The sequence below is a fragment of the Paralichthys olivaceus genome, chromosome 15 (genome assembly GCF_024713975.1).
Source record: "Paralichthys olivaceus isolate ysfri-2021 chromosome 15, ASM2471397v2, whole genome shotgun sequence".
Classification (NCBI taxonomy): domain Eukaryota; kingdom Metazoa; phylum Chordata; class Actinopteri; order Pleuronectiformes; family Paralichthyidae; genus Paralichthys; species Paralichthys olivaceus.
In genome coordinates this window covers 10,049,341-10,061,421 of record NC_091107.1, presented here as the reverse complement: position 1 = coordinate 10,061,421, position 12,081 = coordinate 10,049,341, and the positions used below count along the sequence as shown (strand labels likewise).

At 40.2% G+C, this 12,081-nt stretch overlaps 1 protein-coding gene across 1 annotated transcript in view; it reads right to left on the bottom strand.

The window, feature by feature from the left end:
* Nucleotides 1-12,081, bottom strand: part of fstl4 (follistatin-like 4) — a 182,743-nt gene that overhangs the window by 16,310 nt on the left and 154,352 nt on the right. The window contains exons 8-12 of the mRNA XM_020085612.2: nt 10,427-10,547; nt 7,004-7,165; nt 3,427-3,561; nt 2,295-2,321; nt 892-1,010 (exon numbers count right to left, since the gene is read on the bottom strand). Coding sequence (XP_019941171.2) covers nt 892-1,010; nt 2,295-2,321; nt 3,427-3,561; nt 7,004-7,165; nt 10,427-10,547 — 564 coding nt within the window. The remainder of the gene's footprint in view (nt 1-891; nt 1,011-2,294; nt 2,322-3,426; nt 3,562-7,003; nt 7,166-10,426; nt 10,548-12,081) is intronic.

Sequence of the window (12,081 nt, the reverse complement as noted above, 5' to 3'; positions counted from 1 at the left end):
TTTATGTGTATGTTTCGTTCAAACAAGACTTTTACAGTTGATGCTACTCTTTATGGTTTAATTACTCATTACAGTGATATTTTGCATCAGTTTGAATCACATATCAACAAACTCATTCTGCTGCTGACTCTGGTAACATTTCACCTCCACAGGCCCAGCAGCCCACTGTGTTTGCTGACTACACATTTATGCCTCCCCCACCCCCCCCATATACTATGTATACTGTATGTAATCAGTAATGCACGTGCAGGCAGCCACACAGAGTGTGTTTCAGGAGTTTCCACCTTCTCCCTCCACCGCACCAACGTGGTGAAACTGCTGTTTACAGCAGGAACTGGCTAACACATGGCTTATTGAGTTTGTATTGATCTCTAATACAATTACAGGCTCCTGTAAAACCCAAATCCCTCAGAGGAACAAGCAACTTTTGCCATCTAAAGCCCATTGCTCTGAGAGAGGGATGTTCTCCAGTGGATTAAAAACCTCAGGATGTGTAGTATAGACTTTATACAGTCTATCACTGCGAACTGTTGACTAATGGACACGAGTGAACGCGTTATAATTAGTGAGGTGAAGAGCCTCACTGTGACACATCAAGGGAGGAAGAACGACCTCCATTTTACAACTAATGGATGAATATTTTTTTGTTTTGAGGAACAACAGCTGCTACTGTTCAGTGCTGAATGTGTGGATTATGGTTCATCAACCTAATCAAGTTCTATTACTCACGAGCAGTTTGTGCTCTCAGAGGTTGTTCCTGACGTGATGGCTACATGGTACATGTTAATGTAAAAACACACCGCATTAAATGTAATTCGATTTTTAATTATCTCAGCCTTTCCTGTAATCGAATTCTTGATAAAAAAAAGAAAAGGCTTTAAAATCACTCACGTAGGTAGCAACAATCCTCTCCGTGCGCTTCATGTGTCTTCGTATCTCACATTCACTGGGCTGCAGAACGGTGATACCTTCATCAGAAAACACGTAGAACATGTTCCCCACACTCAGGCCTGGAAGACAACACACAAAACATGGAGACATTGTTTATTTTCCTTTTAAAGCAACAAATTAAAACAGCAGAAAAACAGAAACCTCTCTTATGTGACATTTTTGTCGGACATTACAATTTCCCTGCCTGAGGAAATTGACGGCGTACTCTGTCCTAGCATGCTATCTTGTTGGCGCAGATGGGGAGTGTGCGTCTGCCAGCCATTTTGACAATGCCTACAAAGGGTCCTGTCAGCAACGTGTCCACAACATACAGCAGCGAGAGACATCACATTAAAGGCAGGTTCTCATACGAGGAGACATCTCATCTGCTAAACAGCTGCTGATGAGTTACTGGGGATCACAGTGTAACGTCTGACGAGTAAAAGACGTACTATTTGTCACAGGAACAGAGATGATGAGCATGTAAACAAAAGCTATAATAGTGATTGATTTGTCAGACGGTAAAAATCGAGTTTTGCATTATAGCTCCTTCAGATGAAAACTGTAAAAGAGTATAAGAAAAAAACGAGAAATTCTGCCGTACGTTTGTATGCCTCCACCAACCATTGCAGTTCCACTCTTTCCTGATTCATATGATGTCACCATGAACTTTGACCTCTGACCACTGATATCTAATCTGTTAAACCTTGAGTCAAAGTGACATCTCGTCAAAATTTAAAGAAATCCCCTAAAGGCAGACTGAGATTTCATGTTCAGCCTGAAGCAAAAGAGGCACTTTCTCACACTATGAATAAAAATACGCTCATATATTACGTAAACAAAAATGCTTAAACTGTATGTGGTTATGTATATGGATATAAAACAGAGTGTATTTGTATTATACTCTAAACCTCAGTAGATTTTAATTAGCAGTGGTACAACTGTGCTGACGGCCATGCTCATAGTATAAACACATAAAGACAGTATAGATTTGTATACTGCTGAAACCCACAGTTGTTTTCCTCGTAGCCACCACACTGAAACTGTGATATTATTTGAAAAATACTCTACATAAAATTGCTTGTGTGTAAATGCCCCCGCCCCCCCAGGTGATTTGAAAATCCAGATAAAACGGCACATGAGCAGAGAGAATGAAACACCTTGGGCATGCAAGGGAGAAAAACAAGAGCAGAAAAGAAATTTTGCTGGAGAGAAAACAACATTGTGATTATTCTGGACAATACAGCAAACATTTTGGAAAGTGTAGATATCCAGCTGCAGGCCCCGGAGAGCCACAAAACATGCACGCCACATTTTGTTATTCACAAGAACACAAAGGCATTTTGAGAGCTGTGATGTATTACCTTCTTCTCGCCACAGAATGTTTGCAACTGCAGAATCGGCCGCCGCACAGTCGAATGGAAAAAGGGGGGACAGAAGGGGAGAGGAACACATGAATTTCTGTCGAGGAACAGAGGAGCTGATTTCTCTTGTGTCGTGTCAAAACAAATTATATTTGACAGCTCCAAAAGATTCCTCAGTGCTGTTGACATGATCATGAATCCCTTGATTTAGGAGGAAAAGTGACTGAAGAGAAGTCAAGTCAGATTATTCTGTTTAATTTCAACTGGCATGATGAGCTCTTTCTAGGTTAACTTGTTAACATGATGAAATCTAATGAAAGGCCACACATCAATGAAACATAACATGTGGCTTTATTGTCAAATGTCAATGAAGTCACTGCATAATTTGGAGTGAAGGTTCTTACACAGCCAGAATAAAATGACTCATCCACTGATCCTTTTGCATTATGACAACACAGTTAGAAATAAATAAAATTTATGGATTTGTCCTGTCAGGATGAGACATTTCGAAAACAAGTTGTTCTTTAGTGACGTGTGTAATTAGATGCAAAGCCCCGGGGGGGTAGGGGGGTTGGGGGGTTGAGGATTGATGATTGATGGTTTAGGTCAACCAAAAGAAATGAAACTATTCCTCTTTCCCTTTGCCATATTTACAGTGTAGCAGTGACGACCAGTGTCACGGTCAAACTATGTCCGATGGTCACTGTTGTTCCTGTTGTCCAAGGTCTGTTGGGTACTGATAGTATCAGGTTGATATTATATTCTGATCTTTGCATTTGTGTAAAATTTGTCAGGCTGTTGGATGAAGTTTATGTGTAAGTTTGCAGCAAATGTATTGAACTGGCACTTAACTGTTAATCTGTTTTTCTCTCTCTCTCTCTCTTTACTTTCTTTATTTTAAAAGATCACTTCTTTATGACCTTTACATCAGTTTCATACTACTCCATAGTGATGTCAGCAACGCAGGCATGCCAGGGAGATTTCTGCCTTGACAGGTTTATGTTTGACAACTCCATCATGTTATTAAGTAACCTGTACTTAGTTACCTGTACAGTACTTAAGGTACTGTGTTGAATTTGCAAGTCATTATGCAATAACAGGTAAAGGCTAAATTTGGCAGCATGTGACCTACGGGTCTTCTTGGCCGAGTCTTCCACAAACAGAGAGGAGATATCCTCATCCACTCCCACTTCGTTCTTGGCGATGCACGTGTAGGCGCCAGTGTCCTCGTACCGAACACTGCCAATGAAGAGCTCACTACCATTTGCTAAAAGAAGAGAGGAAACAAACAAGGAGAAGTGTTAGCACTTTATTCGAAAGCTCCATCGAGTAATGCCATGAAGAAAAGACAATATTACGAGGAGGCCTAACAACAAGCTAATCTGGTTTATTTACAGCCTCTAGACTGCACAAAAAAAAATTATTTAAGTTATAATATTCATTAAAATGCTTATCTTTACTAAATTCACAGAAAACAACATACTGGATCTCTGGTGTGATGCAATGCTGTTCATTTTTCGGAAAAAATAACCTCAAATGTTTCCTAAAGGAAACGAGGAAACCTGATGAAGAAACAAGTAAATCCTGCTCTGCTGAGGTGACAGGGTTGGATTTGTTTCTGATAGGGGAAAAATATATATTCTTTTAAATGTTTCCTTGGTTGGTTGAGACCAAAAAGCGATAAAAGCCAAATGGACAGAATAATAATGTTCCCTCATGTGCAAATTGGAAACTGCTTACTAATATGTTCTTCATATGAGCCTAAAAAGTGATTATATGTCAATAAAGAAGTCATGCACTTTTAATAGCCTTTTTGTCTTTCAGACATGTCTAGTTAAGACGACACACCCCACACACTGCACAATGGTGCATTGTTTGCCTCAGGTTGCAGCAGTGACATCAGTCGGAGGTGACAGGTGATGTTGAGACCCAGGAGTCACCGTCAGAATCAAACCCTCTGATGTTTACTGCAGCATCCAGGCCTGTGATGTACAGCTGCACTCTGATCTTTATTGTACAGTATGAAACACTACATACATCACAGCACCAAACACTTTACAGCACAATGGTAGGGAAGGTTGTGGGTCAGAGTGGAGCTTTTATATCGAGTTGTACAACAACATTAAAGGAAGCTTACTTCTCATCTCTCCAAGTATCTGTAGTGCACTTGTATAACATCTAACATTCACACTCTTCTCTCATAATCTCCCACTTCTTCACATCCATTTTCTATCTGTTAAAGAAAAGCTGCCGTACCGTGTTTGTCTTCCTGCAGAACTACGTCTCTACTAAACAGCAATAAAGCCGACACTTGCTCATTTTTACGCTGAAAATAATTTCCCACCTTCTGATTTATGCCCACTCGATCGTAAAATAACAAGACATTACAGGAGTTGACGCAAAGCTCTTCACATTAGTGAAACGTCTTTTGGTTTATAATAATAATTCTCTTTTATCAGAGGAAAGATGTGTGACGCTTTGAAGTGAAAACCGCCTTGAAGCAGGCCTTCGTGGAATAAGACACCGCTTTAATTACGTCTAATCATAATTGTGTTCAGATCAATTCTTATTGAAAACCACTGAATCAGCCGCTCATTAAATGCCTCTCTATATCCTTAATTGCATGAATGTAGCAGTTCAGCGTGACTTAAATTATGACTTTAAGTTTCAATCCTCGTCTCCTTCACATTACTGTATTATCATAATGGCAATCTATAATAGGCCTTACATCAGCCACATGACTACTTACATGTGACAAGTGACGCTTGTGACAACCCAATATAGGTCAGTGGTTTGTTGTTTCACAGCTTAACTGGCCAAAAACATGAGTTATGCTTGTATGAATGATTTCAAATATAGGAAAGCATGCGCATCCAAGGTGATGTATAAAACAGAAAAAAACCCAGAAAGACGAGAAATATTTGCTGTTGAGCATCAACATGTTTATGGACATTTCTTTTATTCAGATTTTTAAAGTAGCTAATTAAATTACTTGCTAAGTGGAATAATGTCAATTACCACTTCCATATGTAAAAACAACCAGGAACAAAAAGCATCAGTGAGTGATATGATCATCCCACAGATTTGAACTAACGTCTCTGATGAACTGATCCACTTTTCATGAGACCTGAGGGACACGTCCATCATTGTCCTTCAGAGCTACTAAAAAAATCAGGTCACCAAAATATTACACATAACATCATATATGGTGTGTGTAGTGAAGTGCTGCTGTATTTAAGCAGGAATTATAGTATTTATTTCATGTATGGTACTGACTTAAGCAAAATGAATTTCCCATTGGGGACAATAAAGAATAATCTAGGTCTCTTTGCCCTGTACTGTGTAAGCGCAGCGCTCGTACATTATGTTCACGTGTGAGGAAATATTGAATAATATTATAACTGTGTAATGTTACTGCTTTGACGATGATGAATAATTCCCCTGTGAACTCTTGAGTACTCCTAAAAAGAAAACATTTAGCTTACTCAACAGCCTCATATGCAGCTTACAGCCATCTATTCCCCTTGATTAACTAGGGATATGATGAGCTTTCTTCCCAAAATGCATCTGGGTTAAGAAAAAAATATTTTTAAAGTCACACATAAAGGTACTACTGTGGCTGTGCTGAGATTTTCTCTGTAGTTCACAAAGCAAAGAAGAATATCTGGGAAACATCTCCAACAGGCCTGAGTGGTTTCAGCACCACAGACAGCTCCTGAACTCTGCAACACAAAGCAGTTTATTTGTTCTGTGTTCGACTGTGGTTTCTAATCAATGCTCCTCACCATCAAGTGTCAGCGTGCGGTTCACATAATAAACACTGCAGACAAATACATGAGGAGAGAGGATATGATTTGTGGAAATGCAGTAGTGAATCTCCCTCATCTGTGCTGTGATCGTTTGAAAAACTGTGGCAACATGAAGACGACTATCGACATCATTTAAGTCACTTTTCAACCTGATCATTTTCAATTTTACTAACCTTTTTAATTAATATAAAAACACTACAAGTAGGACTCCTGTCCCTAATTTGAATCTGTATCCACCGCAGTGTTTATGTGTTGGTGAACCTTGCAGAACCTCCCTTGTTTGAGTGTCTGAGGGCTATTACCACAGGTAATGACCCACACACAGCCAATAAACTCTCTCTTAATGAGAACTGGGCCATAAAGACAAAAGTCATGCTCCATTCTGCTCTTTTTTGTCTGATAGCGAGAGTGTGTCTTTAATAACACACCTATAGCCTGAATAAGTAGCTGCCATCTCCAGTATATCTCATTTTACTTTGACGCTTTTGATCTACCTTTTCAATCTCGTCTAAAAAAACAAGTATGTTTATTTTGTCACAGGGGCAAATTGAAGAGAGTTGAAGAGGGCGACTTCAATCTTGGTTTCATCACCTTAGTGTGGAGTGAAGCTAAATAAAAATTGCAACAAAATATTACTGCTGACAAGTGGCACCACTGACATTTCAATAAAAAAAAGATTTCAGTATGAAAGAACACCATGTTGATTTCCAGGCCCTGTTTTTAATGTCCACATGCATTGTTTTGGTTTATAGAGATTTCAGCAGTGTTGGCATACTGCAGTTGTGTTGCTATGTAACACAGCAATTCAAAAACACTGCACCAAATGGAGTTGACACACAAGATCTTTTTAAACGCACAATATGCTGACAGCACATCCCCACATAATAAAAAATTATTCACCTATGAGAGAAAGCTGTTTGCTGGATCGTGGCTGCAAGTCCATGCCGTTCTTCAGCCAGAGGAGTTTGGGATTTGGGATGCCGTCGGCGTGGCAGTGGAGGCTGGCAGATACGCCGGGTTCCTGGGCCTGCGTCTCCGGATAGACCAGGATCACTGGAGGGACTGGACGCACACACACACACACCAACAAAAACACAAACAGGGAGAGGGGACAGGGGCGAGTGAAAACATAATTACACACTGTCTCATGGTAGAATGTGATTCCTGGGGGGATATAGCACCAAACCCCACACGTGCAGTGAACAGAGAGGGGTACATCTCCCCCCTGCATGTGATATATTCACACATAACAAGAATCCACAGGCTCTGGGGCTGCTTTACTACAGCTCCAGTCCTGCATGAGCAAGATGTTTGGAGCATCTACCACTTACTACCGACTCCAGGGAGAAGACTACAAATCGATGTGGAAGAGTTTATGGGGGGAATGAAATATGAGGTAATAGTTAACATGAACAGGTAACAAGTTTGGATGCTTCCTCCTTGTCAGTCATCTTCTATTGAACGTACCACCCTGCCCCTCAATACTAATGTAATATTAATTTTGCAATTGCTAGGTGCTTGTTTTTTTTCTCTCTCTTAAAGTCTCTCCTTCCCCCTTTTATTACTATTTAAACTTTAATGTATTGATTTTACATTTTTTCTAGTGGTGGAATGTGGCAGTGTATTTACTGTACTGTAACAGTACGGCATATGTACTCTGGGTATTTTTACTTATTCTAGTTTATTTTACATTAAGGGGGACTGAAGATTCAAGATAGAAAATGCAGGCAGTAATCTTTCACTGGTGTGTGGCACACAAAAGACTACAAAAAGTTCATCAAAATTAAATGTCAGAAAAATACTGTAAAGCAACAGGAATAAAAATTAAGTTAACGTTGACCTATGGCAACTAAAAACTAAATATTTAATACTAAACATAAAGTACAGTGTGGCTGCTCACCTCAGTTAGTCCTTAAGGGCAGAAAAGATTTATATATGTGTGTGTGTGTGTGTGTGTGTGTGTGTGTGTTTTAATTTCCACAACCTGTAAGGTAATTTCCTTCTACTTGTAAATATTACTCCCACTGCTGATTCCTTTTTTTATAATTATTTGTTCCTGCTTTCCATATACAATATATCTACATTACCACACACATTAACAAATAAATTACTCATCTTCTCATCTTACACCCACACATGAACAACTCCTCACCTCTATGCTGCAGCCTCAGTCGAACTGAATGTCTCTGTAATAGAATGTAACTCTCTGCATGTGCAGTATGTTCTGTCATATCACCTTGTCTGTTGCACTATTCAAAACTGTACTTAAGAAGCTCTTCCTTGTGTCAATTAATTTTAGTATGTGTGTACTCGACATTGCAGAAACATTCTAGAACATTGATATCACGTTCTAAAGTACTACAATACCACATATGTAGCACTAGACCAAGAGCACGGCTACGACACTGACAATGAACCTGCAGCACTGCCGTCCCTCTCATTGGCGGCTCTAATAGCACAACAGGATACAAAGCGGTATGCAGGCCGCCCACTTAGTTTAATTTGGCACTTGGCTCCCCTTCATTCCACCTTATCTCACCTCTCGCTATCTTGCTTGAAATACTTTGAATCCCCAACACCAACATTTGGTAATTGTGCTCTCCTGATAACTCACCCTTCAGGACCCCAGTCTATCTCCATGAGTCCCCTCCCATCACTCCCTCTCCCTCCTCAGCTCAAGGTCTAAAATACAGATGCATTTCTTTTCAATTAGCATCACAGAAAAAAACAAGACACACACCTATTGTCTGTCTTAATTGAAATTGGCTCAGCGGAATAATCTCTTACCCTCCTTTGCATATCTGTCACCCTGAGACTAATGTGCAGAAATTAGAGAGGGCAGTATCTTTGATTTGTTGTTGCAGACAGAGGAAACTTTTAAAATTCTTCTTTGAAGAGATGCCAATGAAAAAACCTGAGGTGGGGGGGATGAGGGCCCTTATACATATGAAAATGATGTGCAAGACAGTGCTTTGAAAAGTTCAGGCTGCCAAAAAGAGTTTTGTCTCTGCTGGTTTTTAGATGTATTTTAGCTTTAGTTGCTTTTATCCATTATCTGCAAACTGCAAGTATGGACTCCACAGCTTTAAACACGTAGGGAAACTAATCATTTTGACAAGCAACTTAATACTCTATAGCACAGCATCACAATTAGGGAGAAGGTCTGCATGCCTAAACTGAAAAAGTACTGGAGAAGGGTCCTGAACCTGGTGTTCTTTGGTATTTGTTAGACAACCAGGTTCTTGGTCACATACAAAAAAAAAACATCATGACAAAAAAAAATAAAATGTCATTTCACATTGTTTTAAGAAAAATTACTTTAATTATATTCTAACACAATAAAGTGTTTAAAAAAAGAAAAACATTCCCCAGTGGTGACTCTTGCTGAGCTCCAGAGATCCTCTGCAGACACATTAAAGCACCTCAAGTATTTTCAGACTGAGAAACAAGATACGATGCTCTGAAGAAACAATGATTTAACTGTTCGACCAAATTTCTTAAAGCACCATATCTGTTCAAGAACAGGTTTACTTGGAGTATCATTTCTACAAATTCCAGAAGTCTCTGTCTGTCTGTATGTGGGACGCGTATCTCGAGAACCATTCATCTTATCGGCTTCATCCTTGGTATGTGTATTGTCAGGGGCTCAAGGAAGTGCACTGTTAGGTTTGGTGTGATTTAGACATCAATGTTAATTCAAATTTGAATAAACAGTCGACCAGCACTCTGTAACGGCTGAGACGTTGTCGTTTATGCCAACATCAATGACAACTTATTTTTGTTCGGAGTCTTGCAGCTGCTCACTTACTGCAGGTCACTTTTACAGTTTCAGAAAGAAAAGCTGCAACCAGCGTCACCACAGGCCAAACAAAACGGACCATTCCAAACAGGCAGGCTTAGAAAGGGCATTGCACTAGTAATTAAAATGTACAGCTTTAAGCCGCAGGAACACAGAGGCAAATCTACAGAAAAACGTGCCAGCTGCAGGATCACTATGTCTTGTTTTGTCTCTTCGGTTTAACATGAAAGTGCCGAGGGGCTGTGAAGGACGGGATCCACCGACATGTGACAATTCTGCACATCGTGTTTCTATGGTATCCTTGTGTTTTCCTGACATTTCAGTGGAGAGCAAGTTATCTTAATTGTTTTTAACCAAAGGCCCTGAGATTTGAGTGTCTCTGGATATTTATCTGTTCTATCACAGTAACCAGAGCAGCCAGTAAGAAAATCCCTCACTGAGGATCCAAAGAGTAGCACAAAAAATCTAAAGCATTTTGTCCACAATTCTCCCACAATTTAAAGAAGGAAATAGCCACTACTAACCATTCACCTGCAGCACATGTGTCTGATAGACGTCTTCATAGCCGTAGGCATGGCAACTGTAGTTTCCCATGTGGATGGTTGTCACCTTGGTGATGTACAGGGAGCCGTCGTCCCCAAAGTCCTGCAATACAGGGAGGAGGGGGAAGGGGGCAATTAAGTAAAGGATGATGAGACGGCGGTGGGTGGAGGTGAAAGAGAGAGGAAGAAGAGTGAGGGAGGGAGGAAGAGAGAAGGTGAGAGAAGAAGAGGAGTCGCAGGAAAGAGCCACAAGGAGAGAAGGAGAAATGAAAGTAGCTCGACATAATACACAAGGATGCATGGAGAGAGCAGGGTGAGGAGAGAGGAGGCATGCAGCAGCAGGGAGTGATGGGAAAAGACAAGAAAGAAAAAGAGTGATGTGAAAAGCAAGAGAGACCATGAATCAACGGTTTCCCCGTTGAGCCGCAGCAGACGTTGGGGAATTTGATCCCGCTCTCTCCCCTCATCACGCTGCCTCAGCCTGATAAATGGCAAGGGTTAAAAATATAAAGCCCATTAGGTTGATGAATGGAGCCAGTTGTTGTTGGTGCAGCACGCGGCAGTCACCAGGGGGTTCCAGCCACAGCTTAGGGTGGATTAAGGCATTAAATAGTTTGCTGTCCCATCAAGAGGCAGAGCAGATGTCCTGATGCAGCTCTGTCGTGGCTGCTTTCTTTCCGAGGCCTCTGGAAATGAATGTGACCTGACAGAGGGTTGCTTTACGACATGAAACATTTGAAATGCTATTATGACTGACGGGGGAGTTTGGGGAAACCTTTAAAGTTCAGAATTTACAATAAAGGTGAAGGATACAACGACACCAGCGAGGGCAATTAAAACTGAATGGGCCATTTGGGTTAAAAAGTATGACTGTATTATATCTGCTAGATTCCAGATATATTTTAGTTTAACAGCCTTATCTATATGTTATGGTTCCTGTGGATAAAGTGTGTCAGTCTGGCTCTGTCTTTAGCACATGATTCATATTATGTCCTTGGCCAAAATTCTTTTCTCTGTTACCTAACAGGGTTAGGTAAAAACTACTTGACGGAATACTGTTGAAACTTTGTGGAAGGATGCATTATGGGTCAGGAAACAACATGTAAAGTTTTGATAGGAGGATATTCTCCTTAAGATTTTTTAAAATTTTTAGAAAATAAATCACGGATCATGTGATCAAAGGGATTCATATTTATCTTGCAATTTAGTGTAGATCCAAATAAAAATCTGTATGCAGTGAATTTAAATGTGGTTTCATATGGGGAATTGAAACCTTTTTGTCTTATTCGAATAATGTTTTTGGTCAGCTACAAACTTTGAAGAGATTAGTCTCAGAAGTTAAATGTGAGACATGTTGACTGTTAAAGGAGCGCTGGTCTGGGCCTGGTTGCTCAGCAGCTGCACGTAACTGTGGAACAACGGGCAGAAGACACAAATATGATTCATGTTTCTTGAGTAACCATGAGTGTTTAATATTTCAAACAGAAAATGATGACTCAGAGTCAACATGTGCATTTGTGATTCAGGTTTTAGTATTCAGGCAGTTTTCTTTCACTTTATTCACTGAGTTTGCTCTGTCTCTGCTGGCTGGTGTCATAAATGACTAAGAAGATGTGCATTTAAATTGCAGATTTAGG